This window comes from Chamaea fasciata, unplaced genomic scaffold, assembly GCF_029207755.1.
Source record: "Chamaea fasciata isolate MVZ Bird 193981 ecotype frontalis unplaced genomic scaffold, bChaFas1.0.hap1 SCAF_4, whole genome shotgun sequence".
NCBI classification, from domain to species: Eukaryota; Metazoa; Chordata; class Aves; order Passeriformes; family Sylviidae; genus Chamaea; species Chamaea fasciata.
Genome location: NW_027094089.1, coordinates 76088261 through 76113170, shown reverse-complemented (window position 1 = coordinate 76113170; position 24910 = coordinate 76088261). Strand labels below are relative to the sequence as shown.

The window sequence follows — 24910 nt, the reverse complement described above, 5'->3', positions numbered from 1 at the left end:
AGGGCATGACAGCAAAAATAAATTATGGTAACTGGGGAAGCTACCAGATCACTTCTTGCTGAAATTCAAGTTTTTATACCTGCAAAGACTGCTTAAGTCTTGGTTCTGCTTCGTCTGCCAATGAGCTGTCCTACGGTGCTCTGAATTTGTCATGAGAGGTGAACTACATGTTCCCAGATGACATTTTCCTAAATTCCTGTCATTCTTCTTCGTGGGAGTTAATATGTACAAGAATGAGGATCAGATCTGAATTTGAAATAGAGTATGTTCTCACTTGTCTGACCTCTTAGGCTTTCTTTTGACTATACCTATTGAGCCTTTAATATGATGTCTGCTTTCTCTTGATCCTATTAAAAATAGTGTTGTGAGGGAATGGAGAGGGGGAAAAGGAGGATGTTCAGCTTTCTGTGAATTTTTCAGAGGATATCTTTAATCTCTGTATAGAGCCTGCAGTGTTTTGGTGGTGTGTGTATCTCTCAGGGACTTTCATTCTCCTTTTGATAGTAAAGATATTTTTATTTAAATTTGAATTTTCAAATTCATTGATAATTATGTGTCTTCTGTTTTTGTTTTGACAGTGATAGATGGTTCCATGCTAAGAACAGAAGAAAGGCAAAGACTGGCCAGGGAGCGTAGAGAAGAGCGGGAAAAGCAACATGGTATTTTCATGTTTCACTTAAAATATAATTTTCTAAAATGTTTCTGTTAAAGGAATTACTGTCCCCCTTACTCCATGTTCTGTCACTTTTTGTCAGTGTGCTGGGGACAAGAGACAAGGTCTGCTCTTGGTCTTGGATCAGTGTCCTTCTGTGAACCTTCTGAAGAAGTTTTTGATTTCAGAGGAAAACACTGTAGAGAGTTTTAGCTTGTTGAAGCTCTATGTCACTTCTGACCTTCCATTTCCTAGTGACCACCCAGCAAATTTAGCCAGTTCCTTATTGAAAGCCTTAACAAAAACACTTTCGAAAATAAAACTTCAGCTTAGAACTCCTTCCTATAGTCCTGAAGACTGACGTTTGGAGAATGCTGATTCAGAGAAAACCAAAAAAGATTTAGCTACTTGAATGGCTTGTTTGCCTTGAACACTGTTTCCCTTGTTTCCCAGCACACTGAAATGACTCCTGTATTGAAGTGTCAGCAGGATACACTTTATCTTAGCAGGGAATCTGAGAGTAGAGAACAGCAGAAAACTCTTGCCCAGCTTTATGCTGTTTGTGATGTGAATCAGTGCATGTGTGTGTAACAGGAGATGAAAGGGTCACAGTGTGCCCTGCAGTCCTGGGTCTTGGCCTCCCAGTTGTGAGAAGAGATGTCTCTCTGAGCTGTATGTTTGTTTCTCAACAACAGGAATTATTGTATTATCCTGATACGGGAACAGGGTACTATTATGGTGCATATAAAATTCAGAAAAATTTGGGGGGCCCTGTATGTAGATGCTGCCTGTGCATTGTTGGTGTGATTATCTGGTCTCTTGGTTCATTTCATCTGTCTGGCCGTGGAAAATACCCTGTGTGTTCTAGCTTTGTGTCACAGGACCTGAGGCTTCCTGTTGAACTGTACACAGCTGTTCCTTGGTGGAGGCTGCAGAGAATAGTGATATAACTATTTTGAACTCTAGTGCAGGAACTGTAGGATCCTTCCATCTTGTCACTCAGTGCCTTAAATATTACTATATTTTGTTCTAAAAAAAAAAAAAAAAGAAAAGTACAACATAGAAAATTCTACTGTTTGGTTTTTAATTTACTGCTTCCTTACAGAGACATCACTATTATGTTGATAATATGCTTAATATAGGGAATATACATATCCTGATATTCCTGTCTAGACAGTAAAGCCTAGTCGCAGGCAAATTTCTAATTCCACTTCCAACCTGGGGACAGAATTAAAGATGAGTGTGCTGTCATGTGTGATGTCATCCACCTTTACAAGCTCATCTTCCTATACATTTTCACTTTAAGTGGTAAGAATTCTGCTTGGATAGTCTCTTGCTTGCGAGTTACATTGCAATATCAGTGAATGGCTAAGTTTGATTTTAATTTTTTCCTAAAAATATTCTTACAGCTGCCAAAGAGACACAGATCCTTGAAAAGGAGAGAAAAGCAAAACTCCAGTATGAAAAACAGTTAGAAGAAAGGCAGAGAAAGCTAAAAGAAATGAAGCAAAAAGAGGAACAACGGAGGGCAGCAGTAGAAGAAAAGAGGAAACAAAAAATAGAGGAGGAAAAGGTAACACACATCAAAGTTCTATAGTTTAGAAGAACTACATTGTTTTTGTACATTACCATGCTCTGGAGTGGTGTGTATGAGAAACTTAGGGAAATGATGAATGTGTTAGAGCATAGAAGTATTTTCCACATCTACAGTGGGCTATGTAGGCATGTGTCCACCTTCCCCATGGAGTGTTAGCTACAGCTGAGGCACTCAGGACTTCAGGAGCTGTGACTGTTTGAGCACTGACTATTTTTCATATGAGGAAAAACCCCACCCCATATTCCTCGATTTCCAGATGAATCCGTCTGTAAATCAGCATGAGTGACAGGTCTTAGACGTTATTCTCATATTTCTGTGTCTTGCGTCTTTGGAGTCCTGCTGTGGCCTGAGACTCATATTCTCTTAGTTCTTCCAAATCAGAATGCATTCCTGTATGATGAATGGTGGTGATGTTGTCTGTGTATTTGTCATTTGCTGCCTTGAACTGTGTAGTGACTGTTCTCACTGGCTTTTGCTCTGACTGCACATGCACAGAGCAGTGTTTTGGTATTTCTGCTATCAGCCTCTATCCATTGAGTGTTCCACTCAGTGGATAGAGGCTGATAGCAGAAATAAATGCATGAAGTTATTCCATCCTTTTGACAAGTAGCTCTGTTAGTGCTTATTAAATGTGCAAGTTCTGAAAGAGTTCATTTCCAGGCTGTCAGCAGTGGAAGCATGACACATCTGTGCTTTTGTCAGCTGGCTGTAAGAACTTGCTGTGGGTCATTGGTGAAGAGCCTCTAAGCCTGGCTGGCTGCTGCTTTGGAGTCCAGTTGTTACACTGTTCTAGCAATCCATCTTTGCTGCCCTTTTTGACTGGCAGTATTCTACACTGGTGTTTGGTTTTCTGTTATCAGCTCCTGGATGTGATCAAATTGATATTCCATTTGAACTTCATGGAATAGTTTACATTGCTGGATGTTTGGGTGGGCTGTGACTGCAGTCCAGTGCAGTGTCATTTCTTTAAGCATCTACCCTATGTAAAAAGCATCCCTTATGCTTCAAAAAGGTGTTACCTTTAAATTTATTACATTCATTCATGTGGTTTTGAGGATGGTAGATATGTTTAAGTGGCCACCAGGGTGAATAATCAAGGAAGACAAGGACTAGCAATGAGGTGTTAACCTTGTCTTTTACTCATCTGGAGATGATCTACATAGAGTTACACATGCAGAATCTGGAAGGTGGGAAGACAGTATGGATTTGACCTGTTAAACCTTGCTTTCAATCAGAAAGTGAAAATAGATCTTGACTGTGGTACTCTGGAGGAGCAGAGCAAAAGATACCAGCAAGATACCATATACAGTTGTAAGTTTGGTAGACAGAAGTGCATCAAAGTGCACAGCCCCCAACATTATTGTTAACTTATTCAGCCAAGTCTCGTTTAGTTAATCATCTAATAAGGTAGAAGCAGCAGCACAGCAGCAAATATTGTGGAAAAGGAAGTGGTTCTAAGAATCTTGAAGACCATTTGCCATGGTGAAAATTCAGATACTTGTGCCCCCACAGCTGCTCCATAATTCTGCACATCTCTGCAGCTCACTGTATTGAGACTTTGAGCTCATTCCTGTCATTTGTAAAGTGAAGCCTATGTATTAAACTCTGACTGAAGAATTACTGCACTGCAGATACCTGCATGGAAATACAATCTACAGATTACATAATATCTGGGTACTTTGGCACCTTAGGTAACCTCTAGTTCAGGTTTCTCTAACAGAAGGGAAGCTAGGCTTTATATTTCAAACAAAAACTTTTAGTTTTATCTTTTGTCACTGGGCAGAACCCTCCCTTCCTTCCAGGTTTACATTGTGTGTTTTTCACGGTGACTCTTTTGGTTTGTGTTGTGAAATGGTGTTGAAAGAAGGTAAAAGGCTTGTGTCCCCAGGCAGGAGAAGTGGCTGTATAATGAGTTCCCTTGACATCTTACTGCAGTATATCTGCAGGAAATACTGCTTCAAAAGATCACTTGGGATATAGCTATTCCAGAAGAGAAATGTGTTGTTGACACGTGTGGAAACCTGGCTGGCAAGAAAGAGTCTAGCTTGGTTATAGTTCGTCTTTATGCACAAGAGCTAAAGCTCCCCTGCTGGCAGTTGCTAGTTCTGGAGACAGCAGTGAAAGCTTCTTTCAACCCCCTTTGTCCTGTCAGCAATGGTTACTGAGGCCTGAAGTTGACTGGTCTTCTTTTGCAGTTTTGCCTTTATGTCTTGCTGTTCCTGGTTTCATCACATCTCTCATAATGTCAATGCCTGTTAAGACCTGGGTCATTGTTTTTATAGTTCTTTGGAAACCCAGATAACTTTATACTTGGTATTTTATAATGGAGAATTCTTATCACCTTTTAGAAATAACTTCATCATAAAAATAGTTTCAAGGGTAACCAATTACTTTTGCTCAGTTTAGGGTTCATCCCTATTTAGAAAATAAGTAGTGCTGTTTACTGAATAGGAAATCTGTTTGGTGGCTATTTTAAGTAAAGAATAGAATAGATTTTCTGTGCTTTAGCTCAACCTAATCATGTTTGCAGTGTTTTGAGGCCATTAATTGCCTTCAACATTCTTTGCATGATAATTTTTGTAACAAAAGCTTGGTGAAACAGATTATAAATCATACTGGGGCGGTGGGGGGAGGGGTGTCTATATTTTGTTTCCTGGTGTGGCTGGGTTAACAGTTACAAGCTTCATGGAGATGCTGTTTGGTAGGAGCGCTATGAAGCAGTTCTGCATCGCACCTTGGAACGGAATCAGCGGCTGGAAACACGACAGAAGAGATGGTCATGGGGGGGGTCTGTAACTCCAGACTCAGAAGGCAAAACAGGTAATCAGCACTGTTTCTAGTAGGACTAAAATCACAGAATATTCTGTGTGAGCACTGGCAGATGCAGCGCTATTTGTAGGGACCTGGGTATCCTTTCCTGTCTTGGATCTTAAAGCAGGATCTGTGGGTAGCTCATGGGAAAATGTCATATCTGTACTTGCCCTGAGGTGCTGCTCAGACTTAGAGCTGTTTTTGACCTTGGGAAGAGCTGGAGAGAATCTCCATGGGAAATACAATATGTGACAACACTGCCGGCCCTCAAACATCAGATTTGGGGAGTTACGATCTTATTACAATGATTCAGAGTCCTTCAAACACAGTTCATGTAATGGAGTGCTAAGACTGGTGATGAAACCAAAAATACCCAGTTGTACTCTAATATCTCATCTAAAATGTTTTAAACACACCCTTGGAGTTACGGAATGCTGACCAATTATTTGAATGCCCAGAAATGGGTAAGGAGATGCAGTGGACATGGAACATGGATTCTATTCTGGATTAGGTGATGCATTTTAACAGTCTTTAATTTGAACTCAGGTAATTTCCTGTTTCACAATTAACACTTTCTGCTTGTAAACATTCTGAAATCAGACCAGCAAATAAAGATTTCAGGAAGGGATGTTTTCATGCACTGCCTAACTACCAATAAATAACATAAATTATTGGTCAGGAATAAAATAAATCAAAAAAAGCTTCAATTCAGCCTGTCTTCTGTATTGTTGGAATTGTACTGAGTGTGATACTGTCTTTTTCTGTCAACTTGAGTGTGTGTTAGTAACATGTTTGAAAGTGCTTTGATATTATATTAGTTATCATTATGACGTGCAGCATCCCCATTTTTTGGTTAACTTGCATTTTTTTGGTATTTGACCTCGTGACTTAGCTTACAAACTTTTTTCTTCTTCAGAGCAACAGAACACAGATGAAGGTGGAACTGGTGGTATTGATTTCTAAAATTTCTGTTGTTTTACACTCACTACTAACCTTTTAAACTTGAGTTCTTTGCTCTCTAAGGAAAATCATCTTATAGATCTTTTCCTGGATCTTGGCCAGCTGTGCAACAAATGTGATCCCTAAGTAGAAAGCAGCCCCCCTCATTTTGGCTATCCCTCCCAGCTAATTCAACTATAGCTTAAGTCATGGCACCCTGAGGGAATTTTCAGGGAAAGACTCTGTGTATCTGGGTTTTTAAAGAGGCCTGGATACAGCACAGGGAGAAGAGAAATTCCTACTGGCAAGTATTTGAATATAAATTAGTTCAGTCATCTAAGATTTGGAGGGTTTTAAGGGTTTGAATTTCAGACCGTTTCATTGCTTCTTAATTTGCAAAAAGTACATGGTAGGGCTTGGTTTATTTCCTTCTTGTTTTGGTTTACCAGCAGTTGAAGTAACATTTGCAAAATCAAATGATATTTTGGTGAAACTTTGTGAAAGGAAATAGGTCTCTTGTGCAGTTCGATACTTGGTCCATGAAGGGTTTTGCAAAATCAGAGCTGTCCCAATTATCTAAAGCTAATTCTGTACAAGAATTGTGTTTTCATTTGATTTCTGGCACTTGCCAGTGCACAGACTGAGCCATTCATAGAAATACTTTGGATCACTGATGCATATGTTTAATAAGTAAAATTGTTTCTTGTAGCTAGATTGAGATGAAAACTCAAAGCTGAGACCCAGCTGAATCTGAATCCTGACAGTCTGTGCATGCCCACAACGTTACTAATGCAGTGCAGCTGTCTGTGACACAGACAAGTGAGACTTGAAAATGCATTGAAGGTCTGACTGAGTATGATTTAACTACTCTGGCAACACAGCAGAAGCATGTGTATTTTAGTTAACTTCTCTTCCCTTACCCTGCACATCATGAGCCCCTAATTTTCTCAAAAATCAGGCGGTTTGGCCAGGTTGGTTTATCTGCTTTGCATGTATTCCTTGGCTACATATATAAATCGATTTACTGTATCTCACACTACTGAATATCATTTAACCTTGAAACTGGGAAATCACATTTGTCTTACATGTTCAAGAAAGCACTGGGTTTTATTCTACTAACAAACACAAAATAATGTTCTTTACTTTCTCCTGATTTATGTGAGGAAATGGGCCTTGTCTGTCCTTTCCATTGTGAAGGAAGACCTTCAGTGCTGCTGAAGCAACTTTAAGAATAAAATATCTTGCAACACAAATGCAATGATATAATAATGGGGGCTCAAACTCTGATTTATGCATCATGAAGTTACTATGCAGATAGTTCAGCAGCAGTAGATCAATTTGGACAACTTGGCACCAATCTGGAAAAAAAATTGCTGTGGAGATAAACAGGTAATGCAATGTCCTAGTCAAACCCTTGTGCCCCTACATTATTTTAAAATTGTGTTTGATTTTAAGTTAGTGTTTCAAACATGAAGCTATGATGTATGGGGTGGATAATGTGGAACCATGCCTAGCTTTACATTTCTCATATTTATCCCTATTTCAGAGTAGTTCTTTTTAACTTTGAGAACTCATTACTTAATTATTATTAAAAATATGCCTAAGCCGTGTGGCATACTTAAGTCCAGCTGGCTTTCTAAAAAATCCTTATATGATCTATTTTGCTTTATATTTGCATATTTTCTGGGGAAAGACAACAATTACCTTTTTTTTACTCTGAAAAATTGCACCATATGAGCTCTACTCCATTACATCATTGTGGCTGAATAGTGCACCTTCTCTAACTGCATATCTGGAGCAAATTTCAATGCAATATTATATTTCCACTGTCAAATTCTGTGGCAGATTTAGGATTAAAGCCCCATTTCTTAAAATGAGAACCATTTGGGGAACTGATTTCAAATATTCTTTAATTATTTTAGGACAAAAGGCATTCTTTTTTATTGTAGTGCTGTGAAAAAAAAAAAAAAAAACAACAACAACAACAGAATCAGGTATGTCTTCCATGAACTGGGTGTGTCACAAGTAATATTTAGTAACAGTGAGTGGCTGAGCAGAGGTTTTGGGTGATAGTGAGCTCTGGAAAGTGAAGCCCATGTAATGGAACATTTCCCCAGCCATCAGCAGTTCTCTGGGATGTTCAGTGTGATTCATGAGACCACAGCAGGCATCCCACTGATGGTGAAATATAAAAATGGATGAAAGCCCCAGAGTCAAGTGCTACATTAATGGCATTGCTGTCAGTGCTAAGATGAAGCAGGCAGTGCTAAGATGAAGCAGACATTTCTCTGCCAAGAGAAATGGCCAGGCTGTGCAATAAAGCATCCTTGATCGCAGTCCTGGTAAAAGGGGTGTTTTAGTGGTGCCTGCTGAGCAGAACTAGAGGTTCAGGTGCATCAGGACTGGGGACATGCTATTAGAATGGAAATGGGGCTCCCAGAGTCTCTCCTTGCTAAATAAAGAGCTTCCTTGTCCTAGTAGAAATTTGGAAGGAAGTGAGAGTCAGCTAATCTTAGTTCATGTAGCCTAATGTTATCCAACCTCAGGCAATGCTGCAGCACCCTCTCTCAGTGAAACCCTGTGAGGATTGGAAGCTACTCACTATGAGTGATTTTCTTAAGATCCCATATTTCCCAGCTCCTTGCCCAGTTCCAGCTCCTGCTGTGTGGCAGACATGTGCTTTCTTCAGCTTCGCTGCTGCAGTTTGCTTTCCCCCCTTCCATTAGAAAAATGGAGAAGTTAGTATCACATGGGCTGTGTGCTTCTTCCATTCTTGATGGAGGTTTTCTAACTTTCCCCCAAAGAAGATATTTGAGGTATTTTTTTCAAATGATGTTTCATAAATAGCTGCATAACCAGACTGACTGGCTCAGGAATATCCTGCCTGTCTTCTAAAGCTTTTTTTTTTTCCTAGAGAAAGGAGCTTTAAAGTTTGCAGAGGCTGTTCTGTGGGTGAGGTAGGGAAAAAGTTGAGGCCATCTGATTGTGCAAATGTATTGATTGAAAAAGCATTGACTTGTGTACCTGGGTCCCAGCAGGTGATAAACCAAATCTCAGATTTCATGCGAGTGGTGAAGTGCTAAATTGAACCAAGAGAAATTTGTGTGAAGTGTCTCTGTGATTTTTGGAGGCCTTGGACTCAGTTGAGTTCATGCAGGAGCCAGAATTTCCTTTCAGAGAGCAGACACTAGAGGGTAGCCTTCCCCTTCAAAAACACCCAAGTATGTGAATTATGATCTTCCCGATTTTTGTATATTAAACCTCTTAAGGCTGTTTAGTTATCCCAGTTCTTAGACTCCATTCATAAAATGCCCCCTATTTTTCTTCTTCTTTTGGTTTTGTTGGGAAAGCATCCACTAAGCTTAAATCTTCATTTCCAAACTAGATTCAGTAGATCTCCCTCATCTCATGGGGACTTTCTTTGCTCTTGTTCACTGTCACAAGAGCTTCCCATGGGGGTATCCATAGGAATCCTTATGTCCTGGCTGTGGCTATAAGGGGCTGTTGTAGCATGCTGGCAAAGGAAAAAGATGTTGCCTTTGTGGTGAGTAGTGGTGCTGTGTCTTATGCACTAATGAGTTCGGATTAATCATCTTTGCTGTCTGGAATGTCAGTAAAATCGATTACTTGTGTTAGATGTATAGAATTCCGTGTGTGTGTGTTGTGCTGGTCTGCACCACTCTGTGTACATTAATGTTTTCTGCTTACTGAGTTGCCATAGCAACAGGTACATGCTTTTCCAAGGCTTTCACACTCTGGAGTAGTGTTCATCCTGAAAGTACATTATTTGAAACTAATAAACAGGTATTTATCTGCCATATAACAAACTTGCAGTTCTGCCGCATGAGATGTGATTTTATGTGTGTGTGTGTCTGTATACACATACCAAAAAAAAAATTAATGCCTCTTGTGGCATGTTTTTTTCTGAAAAATTGCAGATTTGATAGGAAACATTAACTTAAGAGCAGCTTTTAGAGAAAAATTGGCAATTTTTAAAGTACGACAACCTTTCTGAGGCCATCAGAAATAGGAATGCTTTCTTGCCTTTCTTTTGGACTTGGTTTTATTCCTCCAAAGTAATTTGTTTTGGTTTGGATTTATTAACCAGTGATTAAAAAACTGACTTTGACATATCTATGTGGCAGGAATGAAGAAAGAAATTTTCCAGATTTTGTGGTTATTTGCTGTGTCATGCCAGTCTGATAACAACAGACAACTTCAGTAGCTTTTGTCTTTATGTGTTAGGGGCACGGTGTTTAAAAATCCCTGGTTTGCACACATTCATGCATAAATCCTGGCACGACTCCACTAAACTCTACCTTTTCTGTGCCTGTCCCAACTGGTGCTAATGATATCAAGCCTGTTTCTCATCAAACAAAAGCAGAAATAGCTTTCAGGATGTAATACTTGGAGAGTGAGCTCTCAGCAAGGTGTGAAAGGCTCCGTATGAAGGCGAGTTCTAAAGTTATCACTTCTCTCCACAGCCAGCAAACGTTCGCCCTCCACAGCCAACCTCAGACAGGCAGAGGCTGCCGTGAGCAAATGCCTGCCATCATCTGCAGCTCTTCTAAATGCCTCAGATCGAAGTAAGCGTGAGTGTGTGGCTGCTGGGAGTGGGGCATTGCTCAGCTGTGGCTGGGGAGGAGACAGGAGGTGGAATGAAACTCCTCCCTCCTCCCCTGCTGTGTGACTTACTTCATATTTTGATCTCAGATGCATTTCATGCAATTTGTTAATCCAGCTTGACTGTTCAGGGCTTTGAACCAGTTGATGTGATCTCTGTTAGACAAGAAGAGCAATGGTAAAAACTGCTGGTTTATTATTTTTTATTTCTGTGATTCTGTTACTAAAGTCGAATCTTGGTGAATGATTCACAGATAATTTCCCATAATCTCTATGGATTTGCATGCCTTAATTCACTCCCTGAAATTTCAGCAAAATAGAAATAGTACAAAATTAAAGTTTGCCTTGTTCTGTTAGACAGCTTCAGTCATTTGATTGCCAATGGGAAGGAAAAAAATCAATTTTGACAAGGAATTGTCCTAATATGCTTGTTAGGATAATAAAAACTATTTGTACAAGCACATATTTTGGCTTGTTTTAGCATGAGATTTTGTTATTTGGAATCTCCCCAGAGTTTCATAGGAACCTGCCTGTATTGCAAATATGGAGGGTTTTTGCTTTTGTTTTTCTGTTTGTCTAAAATGATGAATAAGCTAAAAGGTGTTTAATACAAAAGCAGATTCAGCTAGGTCTGTGCTGCAGTGTTCTGCCAGTCTGCAGCCTCTGATCAAGTAAACTGTGCTGAAAGAGTCCCTGACACAGACACAGCTAAAGGTGTTTTTGCTGGTTCGTTTTAGAAGGTGATGCAGCAGAAAAATCTGTGCTCGTACACTGTATGCCTGGTGGGGAAATCAGTGACTATTTATACTGGCAGAGGCTCTGAGTCACTCGAGGCTGCTTGTGATTTTAAATTATATTTCTGTATTATGTGTCTGCAGGGTTCAGCTCTGAATATGAGTCAGAAGCAGGGCTGTAAAGTTCTAATTAAACCTCTTACAAAGGAAGTCACTAATTATCAACTAATTGGGATTGCTTTCAAACTTACTGTCATACCCTGAAATCCTTTGTGAATCCTTAGTCGGTTTGGAGAAAATAGTCTCAGGTGGCCTGAAATACAACAAATTTGGATAGGTCTCCAAGTGATCTATGTGGTCAGGATGTAGAGGTCGACTTAGAGTGATTCTGTGCTCTCAATCTGACATTCGGGGAGAACTGTCTGTTTGATTAAAAGATGGGTAAATTCACAGGACATTAAATACAGTCTCAGAATGAACCAGATTGCTTCTGTTTTGCATGTGTGCCTGGGAGGGTGAAGGAGTAGAACATTGAAATGAGATGATGATTGTCCTGGATCAGTGAAGTATCTCCACTTAACCCTGTGTTCTGTGTTAATTCTAGGCTCACTCATAGAGAATGTGAGCAATTGTCTTTTAAAATTCTCTTGTACAAGGATGGCCTCAGTAGGTCAGACAAGAGTCTGTTGTGGCTGACATCCTGCTGCTGTGATCAGAAACATGCAGAAGTAAAAGAAATAATGCTTTATATAAAGCAGTTCTTCCCTGATCCAGTTTTTCTGCATCTGAAGAATTCAATATTATAAAGCAACTTAATCATTCCTCTCTGTCTTATGGGAGTGGGGCAGGTGTTGGAGGGGACCTCTGGGCTTTTCAGCATAATTAATCCATGCACTTTCACTTCCAGGTACCACAAAGAGAAGTGCCTCATTAAACAGACTGAATAACAAAGTCCCTCCACATTCCCAGCAGTCAGCACCCAAAGGTTCGCAGGAGGAACAGAAAGGTGCTAGAAACCAGTTTGTTTTGAGGATTGGGAGGCAGTAAATGGGATATTTGAAGATGACTTTAAACCATGTCCCAGTTCCATTATGAATGTTTTCACTCAGGCCTTCATGCAGTCTGTGCACTGTGCCATAAATATCATTATGTACATTGCAGTGCCAGATATTGGGTAACTGTCTCTAACCCAGCCTTATTCTTCTGAAAGGTGGAAGGGTGGGGGGAAGTAGACAAATGGTAGCCAAACCATTTAACTCATGAGAAAATAGTGCTTCATAATGATACATTTATGGTTTCAGCTGATTAGGAAAAGCAAAGCATGTGGTGACAATTTAGAAAATCGTATCTTGTTAAAAATAATCTTCCTTACGCTTGGTCCCTAGGAGGAACAGAAAAGAAGAGGAGCACATCTTTGAGTAGAATGAGTAGTAAACCCCAATCCTCTCCAGAGCTAGAAAAAGTGAAAAAGGAAGAAAAACCAGGTGGTTGTTTCATAAAACTGAGTATTTTTTAAAAAACCTTTTAAGTTTGGATAGGCTTGATTTCACTGGTTTCCTAAGGTCTTAAATTTCAAGGACTACTTAATGGCTTTTTAGTTACCCAGCGTTAAAGATAAAATGGTAAAAGTTCAATTTTTACTTCTGGACAAAAAAATAAATCCTCTAAGAAGGCCTTTGTTTTTTTTTTAAATGGCACTGCAAGGAGTAGCAACATGTCTCTCTGCTTAAGAAAGCAATCTGTTTGAGAGCTGGTAGGTTTAAGGGTCAGAAATGGTAAAAATGTCACTGATCTGTTCACTTCTTAGTTAAATTTTACCTTTGATTTTTTAAGTTCCCTTTCATTATTCAGTTTTAAAGCAACTTCTCTGTTCCTGCTGCTGGCGTAAACCTTGTGCATGCAGAAGGAAGAAACTTGTTCTCACTTCAGTCTCTTTTGACCTGTGTATTCCCCACTAGGTTACAAATAACCTCTTTCCTAGGAACTCCTCCTAAACCTGAAGAGTAACACCTTGTCTAACGTGTTTTTCCCTCTGAGTTAACAATTCTGAAACTTTCCTTTTTAGCAGCTCTTGCCAACAGTTGAAATTATTTCTGCTTCAGAGTCTTTCCTGTATGAGAGAATGATGGGTGCTGTCCATGTGAATCTGTGTGTGCAGGCAATGCTTGACCATAACTGCTTGCTTTGACTTGCAAGTCTTCTGTTTATTATGTTAAAACAGCCTTTCCTGCAATCTAGAGAATGTAGCTCTGAAGAGCTCAGTCAAAAATGTCTCATACTTTGACTGGATTCAGCATTCGCCTTTGTTGTACACGTGCCAGTCTCTGCACATAAAAATGACTTGTACTAAGCAAGGCAAGAACAAGAAGTGCAACATGAGAGATTGCAGTGTTTAACCCTTCTGTGCTTTTAGTTTGGAATTCCCCCTCCATGATTTCAGTTATTGTTCTCCCAAAACCGCTGATGATTCGCAACAGTGCTCAGTCTTCCTTTGCTTTGTGCTGCTTGTCTTTTCCATGATACGATTTCATGTTGGATCCTTTTTGGTTTGTTCCTGTCATCCAGCTCGTCGCTCCCAGCTCAGTCCCCTGGACAGTAGCATAATCAGCCGCCTCCTGGCCCCCACACAGGCCTCCCTAGCTAGGAGTAAAAGTGCTGCTACCTTGTCGGCTGATGGACAGGACCCCTCAGGTAACAGGAGGGCAGCAAAGCCTCAAAGTCTTACGCAGTTGCTCTTCAAGCTAGAACTTAGATGATAGCTGCTAACCGTGCTACACTTTCGTCTGAATCAGACAGTCAGTACATGGTTGTGTGTAATATTACTTATCCAGTATTTTCTGTGGTCATTAATACCCAATTCATATGCTGTGTTGCATGTTTACTTTACAAAACCGTAGAATAATATTGGCTTTTAAACTCCAGTGCTGGTTTACTTGCTCTGCAGAGAACCAGATGCTGGTGTTCATTTTGGGGCTTTTGTATGTGTTTTTTTTAACTGACAGAGGTCTGCATTTGTACCCTCAACTCAATCTGAGACATTCTAGTTAGGGCAGTACTAGGTAATGAAAGGGAAAAAAAACACCAAGCAAACCTATAATTTCAAAGTGCAAAACCTAAATTTCTTTAGGGGAAGAAACTTTTGCAGGAACATTACAATAGGGTTACCTTAAGATAAGTACAGGGGGTCCTGAGCTGGCTTTGTTCAGCTGATAGGAGAAGTCAAGATGTGAAAGGAGAAACCCTGGCTGTTTCAAGCAGTTTTGTGTTGGTCCAGACTGACCTGATATATCCACACCAGGGCTCAGTTTACTAAAGCAGGAATTTGCATAGTGGGCAAGCCCCCTTAGCTGCATCCCACATGTCCTGGAATTGTTACTGGCTAATTAATGATGCCCCAGTAAATACATCTCTGGAACCAATGTGGAGTCCTTTCTCTTCTCTTGCCTTACAACTTGTGTTCCCAATTTTGCTTGTTCCTTCTTGAGTATGAAATCCCATCTTTATTTTTATCTTACACCATTTCACTTGGTCCTTGTCAGTAACAGTGACATTTCCACACTGTTCCCGTTGTCTAATAATCAGTTTTCATTTTTTGGTGTGTAGTCAGTAGTCATATTTTTACACACCTGTGTATGTGCTGTTTTTATTTTACCATGAATACTTCAGTTCATGTCATGTGGGGAAATGCCATCTTGTTTTTTTGTTACTGTTAGCATGTGGCACTCACTATTGCTGCATAAAAGATGTGTTCTATAAGGTTACTTAGAGGTACTTTTTTCATTTCAGTAGAAAAGTACCTGTGCTTTAACAGAACCTGTGCAGAAACAGAATGCAGGTCTTGCACAAATGAAGCAAATACAAAAATAAAATGTATTTTCCACTAAGTTACAAAACTGCCTGCTGCATTTGTCACAATTTATTTGAATTATAGAAGAATCCAGTATCTAGTTTTAGGATATTTTTGAATCTATGTGTACTTATCTGTCTGTGATCATGTTAGTAAAAAAGTAGTAAGATAAAATTTCTTTCAATATCTTATATGTGAACAGATTGACACTTCAGGTAGGAAAGGTATCATAGTTATATGATAGTTTTCTCTTGATAGATTTCTTTTACACCACCTTTGAAAAGAAGGGAGGTTTCCTCCTGGAGTATAGAGGAAATGTGCTTAAAATCTGAACCTGTCATGAAGAAATTGTCAGGAAAGATGCTAAGCCATTAAAACTGAAGCATTTGTTGTCAAATGCAACTTGACTAAAATTAAAGTAACGCTGGCATAGTACAAATTTGGTCCATTTTTGGAAAAGCATTTTATTTTTATCTACTCCAGACTGCTGCTTTCAGAGTGTTTATTCTTGGTGCTGTTGCTTCCCAAGTACTAATTGTGTGGTGGTGTCTGTCCGTGACCCATTGCGCTGTGCACTGCCTGCGGTGTTTCCCTGTACGGTTTCTAACACACACAATCTCTCTTTCTCTTTTTCTCCCTCTTCCTTCTGTCCTGTTCTTATGCTGTGCACTTGTTTCTCGTTTTGTCTTGTCAAATTCCTAACTTTTATAGAATCTCACCTCTGTCCTCGTTCAGCTTCAGCCAGTTCCATCAATTCCCCAGTCCCAATTCCTAAAGTGCCGGTGCGCAGCCGTAGCATCGACAGGTTGAAGTCCTCTCTGTCTTCATCTGATGCAAGTTCACCTGATTCAACCCAGGTTTGTTGAAAACCCACAGGAATTAAGTTTCTGTTAATCTGGGGGGTTGGAGCAGCTCAGGATGGGATCCTGTTTCATCTCTTTGGGCTGCTTTCAATAAGCATTAATGAAATGTACAATAAGATTTGCCTAAAAAATACAGAGTATTAAAATCAAATTGGAATTTTATGGTACTTGATCTCCCTTGTATCTTGAAGATATGTTGTTTACTGCTTATGGTTCCCAAAGTTTAATTTATGTAAAAATTAAACACTGACTGGGTCTGTGTTTTGGAGCATAAAGGAAATTCAAAGTGCCTCTTGTTGAGCATTTGCTTGTTCATTGGAATCACAGCTCCTCTGTCTGCACTGTATTCTAGAGACTCAGCAGTATTTTGTTTATGTGTATCTTACAGAAATCAGAGACAGAAAAACCATGCCCAGGTTCTGGTTTGAGGCGCCCTCCCTCACCATCCATGTCTGGCCACAGGAGATTCCCCTCTCCTCCTAATTTGGTGAAGCGTCCTCCATCCCCTTCTGCAGTCAGGTATGTGTCCAGGTTAAACCCCTTTTGCAGTCAGGTATGTGTAAACACCTTTTATTCAGCACAAAATGGAGGCTCCTTCCTGTCTCAAGGCAGCTGAGCTGTTAGAGTTTGGATGACCTATGCGTTCTGTGCCTTCTTTGTACAGAAAAGACTTCATTTTGTCCAATTTCCCTTTCCCAAGGAAGTGATGCAGCTTTTCCTTCAACCTTTGTTGTGTAGACAAAAGACATGCTAATTTTCTGTGCAGTCTGTGCACTAAAACCAGCAATAGCTTGCAAGCTTTTGAATAAACTGATCCACCTGTATTAGCATAGGAAGTTTCTTGGATTGGAATCATGAGGTTCATCCTAGATGTGGAGTAAGTGGAGATGTGGGCTAGCTGTCCTGTTTTGATGTTAGCCCCCAAGTAGCAAGGCTGGGTGCCCAAGGGGTCTTGAAATCCTGGTTTGAGTTTTATGGGGAAGGCACTAGTAATTTGTGGGTGGATTTATTTTTAAAAGTGAGGTATGTAGTATAAACTAAACAAAGGAGACTGATCTCCTCAGATTCATGATTGAGACTTTCAGTGTTAGCTCTGAATAATATTCTTTATTTCAACAGACAGAAGACTCGCCCACCTTCACCTGGTGTATCAAAACAAAGGCCACCATCTCCTACTCCAGTCTCTAAATCAGCACCTATCCAGCGTCCATCTCTCACACCAGGTGTTATAAACATTACCAAAAAGAAAACTGAAGCAGAGAGCAAACCAAAGGATAAGGGCACAGAAGGAATAGGACAAGAACAAGGTGCTTCCCCAGCCTTGGAGAGAGATGCAGGAGCAGCTAGCACAAAGACCAAAGAAGGTGGGTGTTTCTCAACGTCTGACTCACTCCTGCTTTAGGCCTCTCCAGTGTGTGCTAGGACTGGGGGAACAACTGGCTTGTGAGGCAGAGCACTGGAGGGTAGGATGCTTTAAGGCAGGAGTTGTTCATTGCTGATTATATAATAATTTTACATGGTATGACTTTGGGATGTGAATTTTCATGCAGTAGTTGGTTTATTTGACTTGGAGATTTAAGTAAGGACCTTTCAATATTACTACTTGTACTGTAATTTTAAGAAAAGCAGAAATCCTCTTTGCCTTTTGGGCTTCAGTTGCTGTAACTGAGGGATCTACTAGCTTAGATTTATGAAGTCAGTAGTTAAACTACACGAAGGTCTTTCAGTTCAGTTGGTAGTTCTTAAAATGCTCCTGTAGAGACCTTCTCAGAGGACAGAATCAGCTCCTCTTCATCCCAGAATGAGAGAGTTTTCACAGTGCTTGAAGGCTGCCTTGGCCTAAGTTTCAGTGAGTGTGTAATCATTGCTGCTTTGGGAAGAGTGATCAGTTCACAAGTCACACTGAGAAATTATCATGGTAGATTAAGGAGAGCCATATACTGGATAAGCCGTTAGTGTTCTAGTCCTCTTCATTCTACCACATGAGCCTGGCCTCTGTCCCTCGCTGGGAAAAATGCCAGCTGCCATCTCCAGCAGAATCTGGGAGAGCCTTCTGATGAGGTCTGACAGGGAATTCACTGTGCGGAAGGGCTTGGGGACCCTTGGCAGGAAAAGGAGGGATCTTTAGAATGTAAGTTGCAGCCAGTGGGCACTACTGGGGGTGAATCCCTCAGACAGGAGGTAAGTGGGAACATGTGCTTGCTGCACTTTACTGCATGTGCTGTTCCTGTGTGCTTTCCTGGGCTGCTGCTGTTCTCTGCCACTTGTGAGGCTCCTCCTGATACTGCTTCTGTTGGATGTGAAGAAGTGTCATTCAGCTGAAGAGCTCATGGTACAGCTCTCTGGGCATGTGTTCCTGTGGAAGGAAGCCTGGCTGTCAAAGGTGGATGTTTGTACGAGGTCTTTGGTGTCACGTCCTTTGTCTTTGCAGTCAGCACGTCCATCCCTCGATGTGCTGCCGTACTGTTGATAAATGTCCTGTGTGCCTCAGAGCATCATCACTTCTGATCAATGTCATCAGTTGGTTGAAGCCTTCATAACAATGTGTCCTAGTCCTGTATCTTCCAGTTGTTCTGGAACAAGAACATCTGTCCATGTTCCTTGGATGCCTGATCTGTCTCCTCTCTACACTGACTTCTGAAACTGTATTAACCCAGTTTATATGTTTCCCTTTTAGTTTATTTCTAATCTCAAAATAGTCATCTTTATAGTGATTCCTACTGGGGCTGAGCAAAGCTCTTTTTCCTCGACACACAGAAGAGAAAGAAATAGTGGGCAGGTTCTTCAAAATAAGAGGTGATTTCTCTCTTTGAATGTTTTGTTACACTGCAATATTGCCATGTGAGGCAGAACCTTTTTTCTTAAGAAGTTGCATTCAGTTTACAAGGCGCAGTTTTCATTTTACACGTCTGTGTCAGCAGTTCACCCCATGGGTTGGTGCAATTCCCTGTTCCAGACAGCTTCTGAAGTCAGAGCACACCAGTGAATGGCATGTGGCAAATCAGTCTCTAGGTCTTGTAGGTTTAGCCTAAATTCAGCTTTGTGCACTTGTATCTTCATTCCATCTCTTCTCCCTCAAATTGAACTTGTTTGCCTGTTGCTGACAGCAATCAAGTTTTTGTCTTGTTTTTTTGTGTCTTCCTACTGCAATATACTGTTCCACAGTAAAACACTTTTTATTTTTCAGTGACTGGAGCAGTTGTCATTTCTGGCAGCAGCCTCTTGCAGCTTCTCTGAGAATTAAAAGGCTTGTTCAACTTAAAGCATAAGAAGTGCTCCTTCATGAGCTCTCCCCTTATGCATGATGATAGGTAATAAACTATCATGGAGCCTCACGTTTTGTATCTGGGTATTGAAGGCTTTGAAATATGATTTCTAGATTAATTGTGAATTAATTACTTACCATGAAATCTGTTGGAATCTTCCCTCCATCCAGCTAGTACTACATTTAGCACATGTTCAGAGATTGTTTCTCTTGCCTCTTTCTCTCTTTCCCCTTCCTTACAAAAAGATCCTTTGATAAAAAGACTGTTCTTACCAGTAATGACTAGGAGTACAAGGAAAAGGAAGGTGAGTGCAAAAGACTGTCAGAATTTTCTTAAGGTGTGTTAGCAGTTGTATTGGGAAGTCTCATGTCCTGCCCTATGGAAACAGGCTGTACAGGGGTACATGGAGATGAAAACAGTATTGAAGTACCCACATGGAAATCATCAGTAAAACTGCAGAAGTGAAAATGTAATGGGAAGGTTCCCAACCCTTTCTTCTTGTGTTTTTTTTCCCCATTCTTTCCATATCTGCAGTGTTCTGAACTGTTGTGACTAATTTTCTTCTGTCAATACCAGATATCGTATTAAAGCTGTCATTATCATGCTGTAACCCTAGAACTTAACAGTCTTAAACCTTTAGGCTTCTTGCTGGACATTAGGTTGTCTTATTTAGATTCAGTTTTGAGGAGGGGAAGTAGGTTAAACCTGACATTAAATGTCAACCAGATTTGATACAACTGGGAGAGATTGCAAATGCAGAACAAAAAAATGGCCTCTGCTGTGAAAAGTGAGCAGTCTGAACAGAAAGTGCACTCTTATGGCAGAGGAAGAGAGAGACATTCTGACTTCTTCATGGCTGTGCACTGGCAGCAGTAAATAAAATCTAGTAAGTTACAGAATATAGGAAGAAAAGCATCTGCCTGTCTTGAATAGGCAGATCTGCTAATGGTTTTTATAAATCCAAAATGGTCTTTCTTGCTTAGGAGGAGGACCCCTTTTGACTGAGTTCAAATTTGGAAAAGTCGTGGCTGATTTTTGTTAGTACCAACATGACTGCAGCTTTTTCCCACCTCAGAAGCAATGTGTTGTCTGGGGAGGTGGTGTTTCCTTAGCTTTGGATAAATGTAAGTGTTAGAACATTCTCTATGACTGCACTGCATCAGTGCTGAAATGCTTTTCCTAGGACTGCAAGAACAATTTTTATGCACAAAAGACAGCCGTGATTCAGCTGCTGAGAGTTTGCTGTGTGTAATTATACCCTGCAGTTGCAGGTAATGATTGCGTGTCCATGGGGCCCAAGCAGCTTTTCAGGTATTAAAGTTCTTAGTGATGACATTGTGTTTTCAATGATTTGTCTTCTGGTCAAAAGTAAAACAAGTGCTCAAATCCTGATGTCATAGTTCATTAAAGTTACCTTGACTTCAAGGCTTTATAAATGTTGAGCAAACATGTATGTGCTGATTTGTGAAATGTTTAGGAGAAAGACAGGACCTGACCAACATTATGATGCAGCTGCTCTACTGACATCAAGAGCTGATTCTCTGAATATTCAGATGATGAGTTCTTAAATCACATTCAAACAGAAATATTTCTAGGGAATTCGAATAATCGATAGAAATCAGAGTTGTTTCAATATATATATTGAGAGCAGCTGGATGACAGGATGGTTTTGATTTGACTTTTTTCCTGATGTTAATTTGTAATAGTGCCTCTGATGTTCAGACGCCAGAACACCAGGCAGGTCATGAAGAAACATAAACAGCAGGGACTGCAAAGATCTACTCGCCTGGTGGTTGAAGCTGTTTTTATCTCCATGTAAATTGGAAATTGGTTTGTTGCTAATGTGTAGAAATATGGTGTTACTAAAGTCATTAGTATGTGCCATTAGGACCAGATAAAGTGATGATTATTTGCACTCTAAGATATTCTATAAATATAAAGGCATGAAAGTTAGTGTTATGAAACAAGAAAAATATAAGAGTGATAACTACTTCTTTAGGGTCCTGTGCATTCAGTTTTATTAGACAGAAGTGAAAGATATTTCCTAAAGCAGATTGCTATTACTACAGTTTTTTTCCAGTTTTCTTCTCAGTGTTCAAGCATTACAGAAATAAGTGTGTCTTATCAGAGACATGTTTTTAAATGCTGTGATAATTGGAGAGTATCTTTAAGTGTATCCTCTGGACTATGGCTGGATCAGTGTTGAAATGAACTGTTGCTGTTTCAGTGTCAGTGAGATATTGTGGCTCTGCATCTTCAGGGCTCCCCTTTGGCTCTTGCGGGCCTGTTACAGATCAAGGTGCAATCACTGTGTGATGAGCACTGACTGAAAAAAATAGTGAACCAGTTGGCCGTAAGATCTCATCTCAGAGCAGTAACATCTTTCCTAATTTTAAGTTCCTGGAGCTTTCTAACTGCAGATTCTTTCAACCTTTGCAGAATCAGGTAGCAAAACAGTAGCAGGGACCACCACAGCTGAGGAAGCTGCTAAAATCTTGACAGAGAAGCGACGTCTGGCACGGGAGCAAAGAGAGCGTGAAGACCAAGAAAGAATTCAGAGACAAGAAGAAGAAAGGTAACAATTGAGGGGAAGGAAGGGATGCTTTAAATGGTGGGTTGTGGTTGGAAGGGACACTCAAGTTGTATATGTTTTCTGAGTTATAATTTAAGTTCCCACAAATGTTAATACAGTTCCTGAAGCTGAGACGCACTGGCACCAACCTGGTGGAGGTTGTTGTATGCAACATCAGTTTATATCTCAGTATATATGTAATGCACAGTCTCTGTAAAATCACTTTTTATTTTACTGATGCTTTTTCCTTCCAGACACCAGTGGGGCTTTTGTTTCTAGAATGTGCTTTTTGCACCATTTGTGTTTGGTTTGTTTGTATTTGGTTTGAAAGAGTCAGCCTCTCTGTATTAAACTTTCCTTTGATCAGTTTAGGCAGTGGTTTGATGGTTCATTAAATCTCACTTTAGTGATATGAAATATCAATCAGGAATGTTGCAGGCAAGTAATTCAAAGTGTTAAATCAGTGTGCATTTGGTTCACTGCATAGAAGTTGTTCAAAATAAATGGCTAAGTTAGTGCTGGCTAATTTTATTCCAGATCAGGGGTCACCTGTCTGCTTTTATGGGCATGGTGGAGCATCAGATTTTGTCTGTTTCCTAGTTGTGGTTTTGAAGCTGTCAGAAACTTGGATATAATCTGCTCTAGGTGTTTTATCAGAAAAATGTCATCAGATCTGTTCTGTATATCTGCAAGAGCTGGCAGTGTGCACCTTCAGTATATCTCTGAATTCAGGCTATAGAAGAAACAGTCTTTTAGGAAATCCCACTAAATTTATGTTTCACAGTGATTATAAGCTTCATTCATGCCATGGTTGCAGATGGTTTTTATTAAATGGTTATTGCTTAATCCAGTTCTCAATCAAACATTCCATTATTGGAACAACCTGCCTTGACTTAATCAGCAAAGAGCGTTTACTCAGGGATAATTTCTTTCAAGTTATTCTGATTTTTCCCTTTGGCAGATCTGGATGGTGGCATTTGTAAATCCACACCAGAAAGTGTCTTTATGCAGTTACTTTTTGACTGGACTGTCTAGAACTTCCTTGCTTTCCTGCTGTGTCTCTTGTGCATGCACAGTTTTAAAGAAATAAATACCCAGTAATCTGTACCTTGGAAACTCTAGAATCAGAGAAGAAGAAATGGCCAGGAGAGCAACTGAAGAAAACGCACGACGGGAGGAGGAGCTTCAGAAGCAGGAGGAGGAAAAGAGACTGGCCTGTGAAGAGCAGCAAAGACAAGCTGAAGAGGAGAGGCTCCGCCGGGAGCAGGAAGAGCAGGAAAAACTCGCAGAGCTTCAACAGCAGGTCTGTGGCTCCAGCTGTGTTCCTGGAAGAAGCTGCTGCTGTGGTTTCAAGAGGGTTGTCTTCGATTTTTCTTTCACAGGATGGTTTTGACAAATCTCTGTCAGTTCATGCTGTCTGAGATGGATTTGAGGCTGTCTTTAGGTCCTTTACTTGGCCCTGATCTCTGTGATTTTTTTTTTCCCCTAGCATTTAATAAATTTAAGTGTGGGCAGAAGCAACTATTTTGGAATAATTTTTTTAGCCATCAAGGATGCTCTTTTGCATATGGAAAATATTTGTATTGAGCCCACTTTACCAGCAGACTGCTAGGAGTTACAAGGAGATGGTCTGTCTGGAAAGCAATCTGATTTCCTCTGATTCCTCTCAAAGAAAGATTGCTAGTGTTTCCAAGTCTGCTTTTCCTGTTGCTGAATAGTCTCCCACAGCAAATATCCATGTGCCTTTACAGAGGCATCCTTTGAACTGAAGGGAGCCAGTTCTGCAGAAAGCAGGCTTTCCTTGAATTAGATTAATTCTGAAAACTAAAGCACTTTTACATTGAGATTATTTATGTTCAAATAAGCTGTATCTTATGAATGGCTTTGCCATGTGTCTGTTTATTTCTTTAAATGTTTGTTAACAGCAGTTACTCAGAGTGTTGACTATGTTTCTATCTTCTCTCCAATTATACTGGAAAAGATTCTCCAGTCAAAAGGAATTGTAGATGTTCAGCAGAAAGTGTCTTGGTACCAATACCTGACTGCCAAGATTCTTAAGTTAGCCTTGATACATTTAGAATTTAATTGCTGTCTTTTTACTTTACAGATTGTCCTCATTAGCCAAATGTTCATCCCAAAGCATAATCTGTACAACAACATTCAGTAGCTCAGCAACATTCAGAACATTTGCATTACCTCAGTATAGTTGGTTTCAGTTTCTGAATGTCATAGTAATATATATTTCATGTCAGTAACTGGGTAATTGACATTTTGTTGTAATGTGTGGTCATACTAAATAGTGATTGTCTGATGTTCCTGTCTGTGTTGTACCAGATTCTGTAACTGCTTTGCTTTTTACTTTTGGAAATGAGTTACGCACTGAGTCTTCTCTTCTTTTTGTTTTATTTTCAGAGAGAAGAAGCTGAAGCAAAAGCTCAAGAAGAGGCTGAAAGACAGCGACTGGAAAGAGAGAGGATTATGCAACAAAATATGCAGGAAAGGCTTGAAAGAAAAAAGGTAGCCTGTTTTGAATTCTCAGCTTAAAATGAACAAGCAAATGGTCTCAGATCCAATTAAACAGAATTGTGTATTTTTGAAGACTGCCAACTCTGGTTTGTGAAATTTAAAAACAGTGATGAAAACAGTACCCTCATGCAATATGAAAATATATTATGATTGATAAATTTTAACCAGAATGTTGAAATATGACTCTGCATGTCATTGTAAATGTTCTCATGTTTTAACAGAGAATCGAAGAAATAATGAAAAGAACACGAAAATCGGATCAAAATGAATCCAAGGTACTTTTTCGTTTGGATCTGTGTAATGACAGAATTGGACATTCTGCCTTGTATCCTGTCTTCCTCTGTTAGACAAAATGGCTTCCACAGGAAGTGCAAAGTTCTGGTGCACCAGAATAATTTCCAGTAGCTTGCCATTGCAGGCATTCTGAATTTTGTTGCTTTGCTTGCTGTGTGAAGAGTCTTTGTTACATTTTTATAGACA

General features: G+C 40.0%; 1 protein-coding gene across 13 annotated transcripts in view; it reads left to right on the top strand.

The window, feature by feature from the left end:
- Positions 1-24910, top strand: part of MAP7D3 (MAP7 domain containing 3) — a 43700-nt gene that overhangs the window by 13361 nt on the left and 5429 nt on the right. For 2 of the 13 annotated variants that reach the window (XM_066182097.1, XM_066182096.1), the window contains exons 3-17: positions 579-659; positions 2062-2225; positions 4955-5069; positions 5977-6009; positions 10484-10585; positions 12264-12362; positions 12742-12840; positions 13922-14047; positions 15915-16060; positions 16455-16585; positions 17186-17430; positions 21772-21907; positions 23027-23207; positions 24317-24421; positions 24652-24705. In XM_066182097.1, the coding sequence (XP_066038194.1) occupies positions 579-659; positions 2062-2225; positions 4955-5069; positions 5977-6009; positions 10484-10585; positions 12264-12362; positions 12742-12840; positions 13922-14047; positions 15915-16060; positions 16455-16585; positions 17186-17430; positions 21772-21907; positions 23027-23207; positions 24317-24421; positions 24652-24705 (1817 nt within the window). The remainder of the gene's footprint in view (positions 1-578; positions 660-2061; positions 2226-4954; positions 5070-5976; positions 6010-10483; positions 10586-12263; positions 12363-12741; positions 12841-13921; positions 14048-15914; positions 16061-16454; positions 16586-17185; positions 17431-21771; positions 21908-23026; positions 23208-24316; positions 24422-24651; positions 24706-24910) is intronic. The other 11 variants (XM_066182099.1, XM_066182100.1, XM_066182101.1 and 8 more) reach the window with 11 other exon arrangements.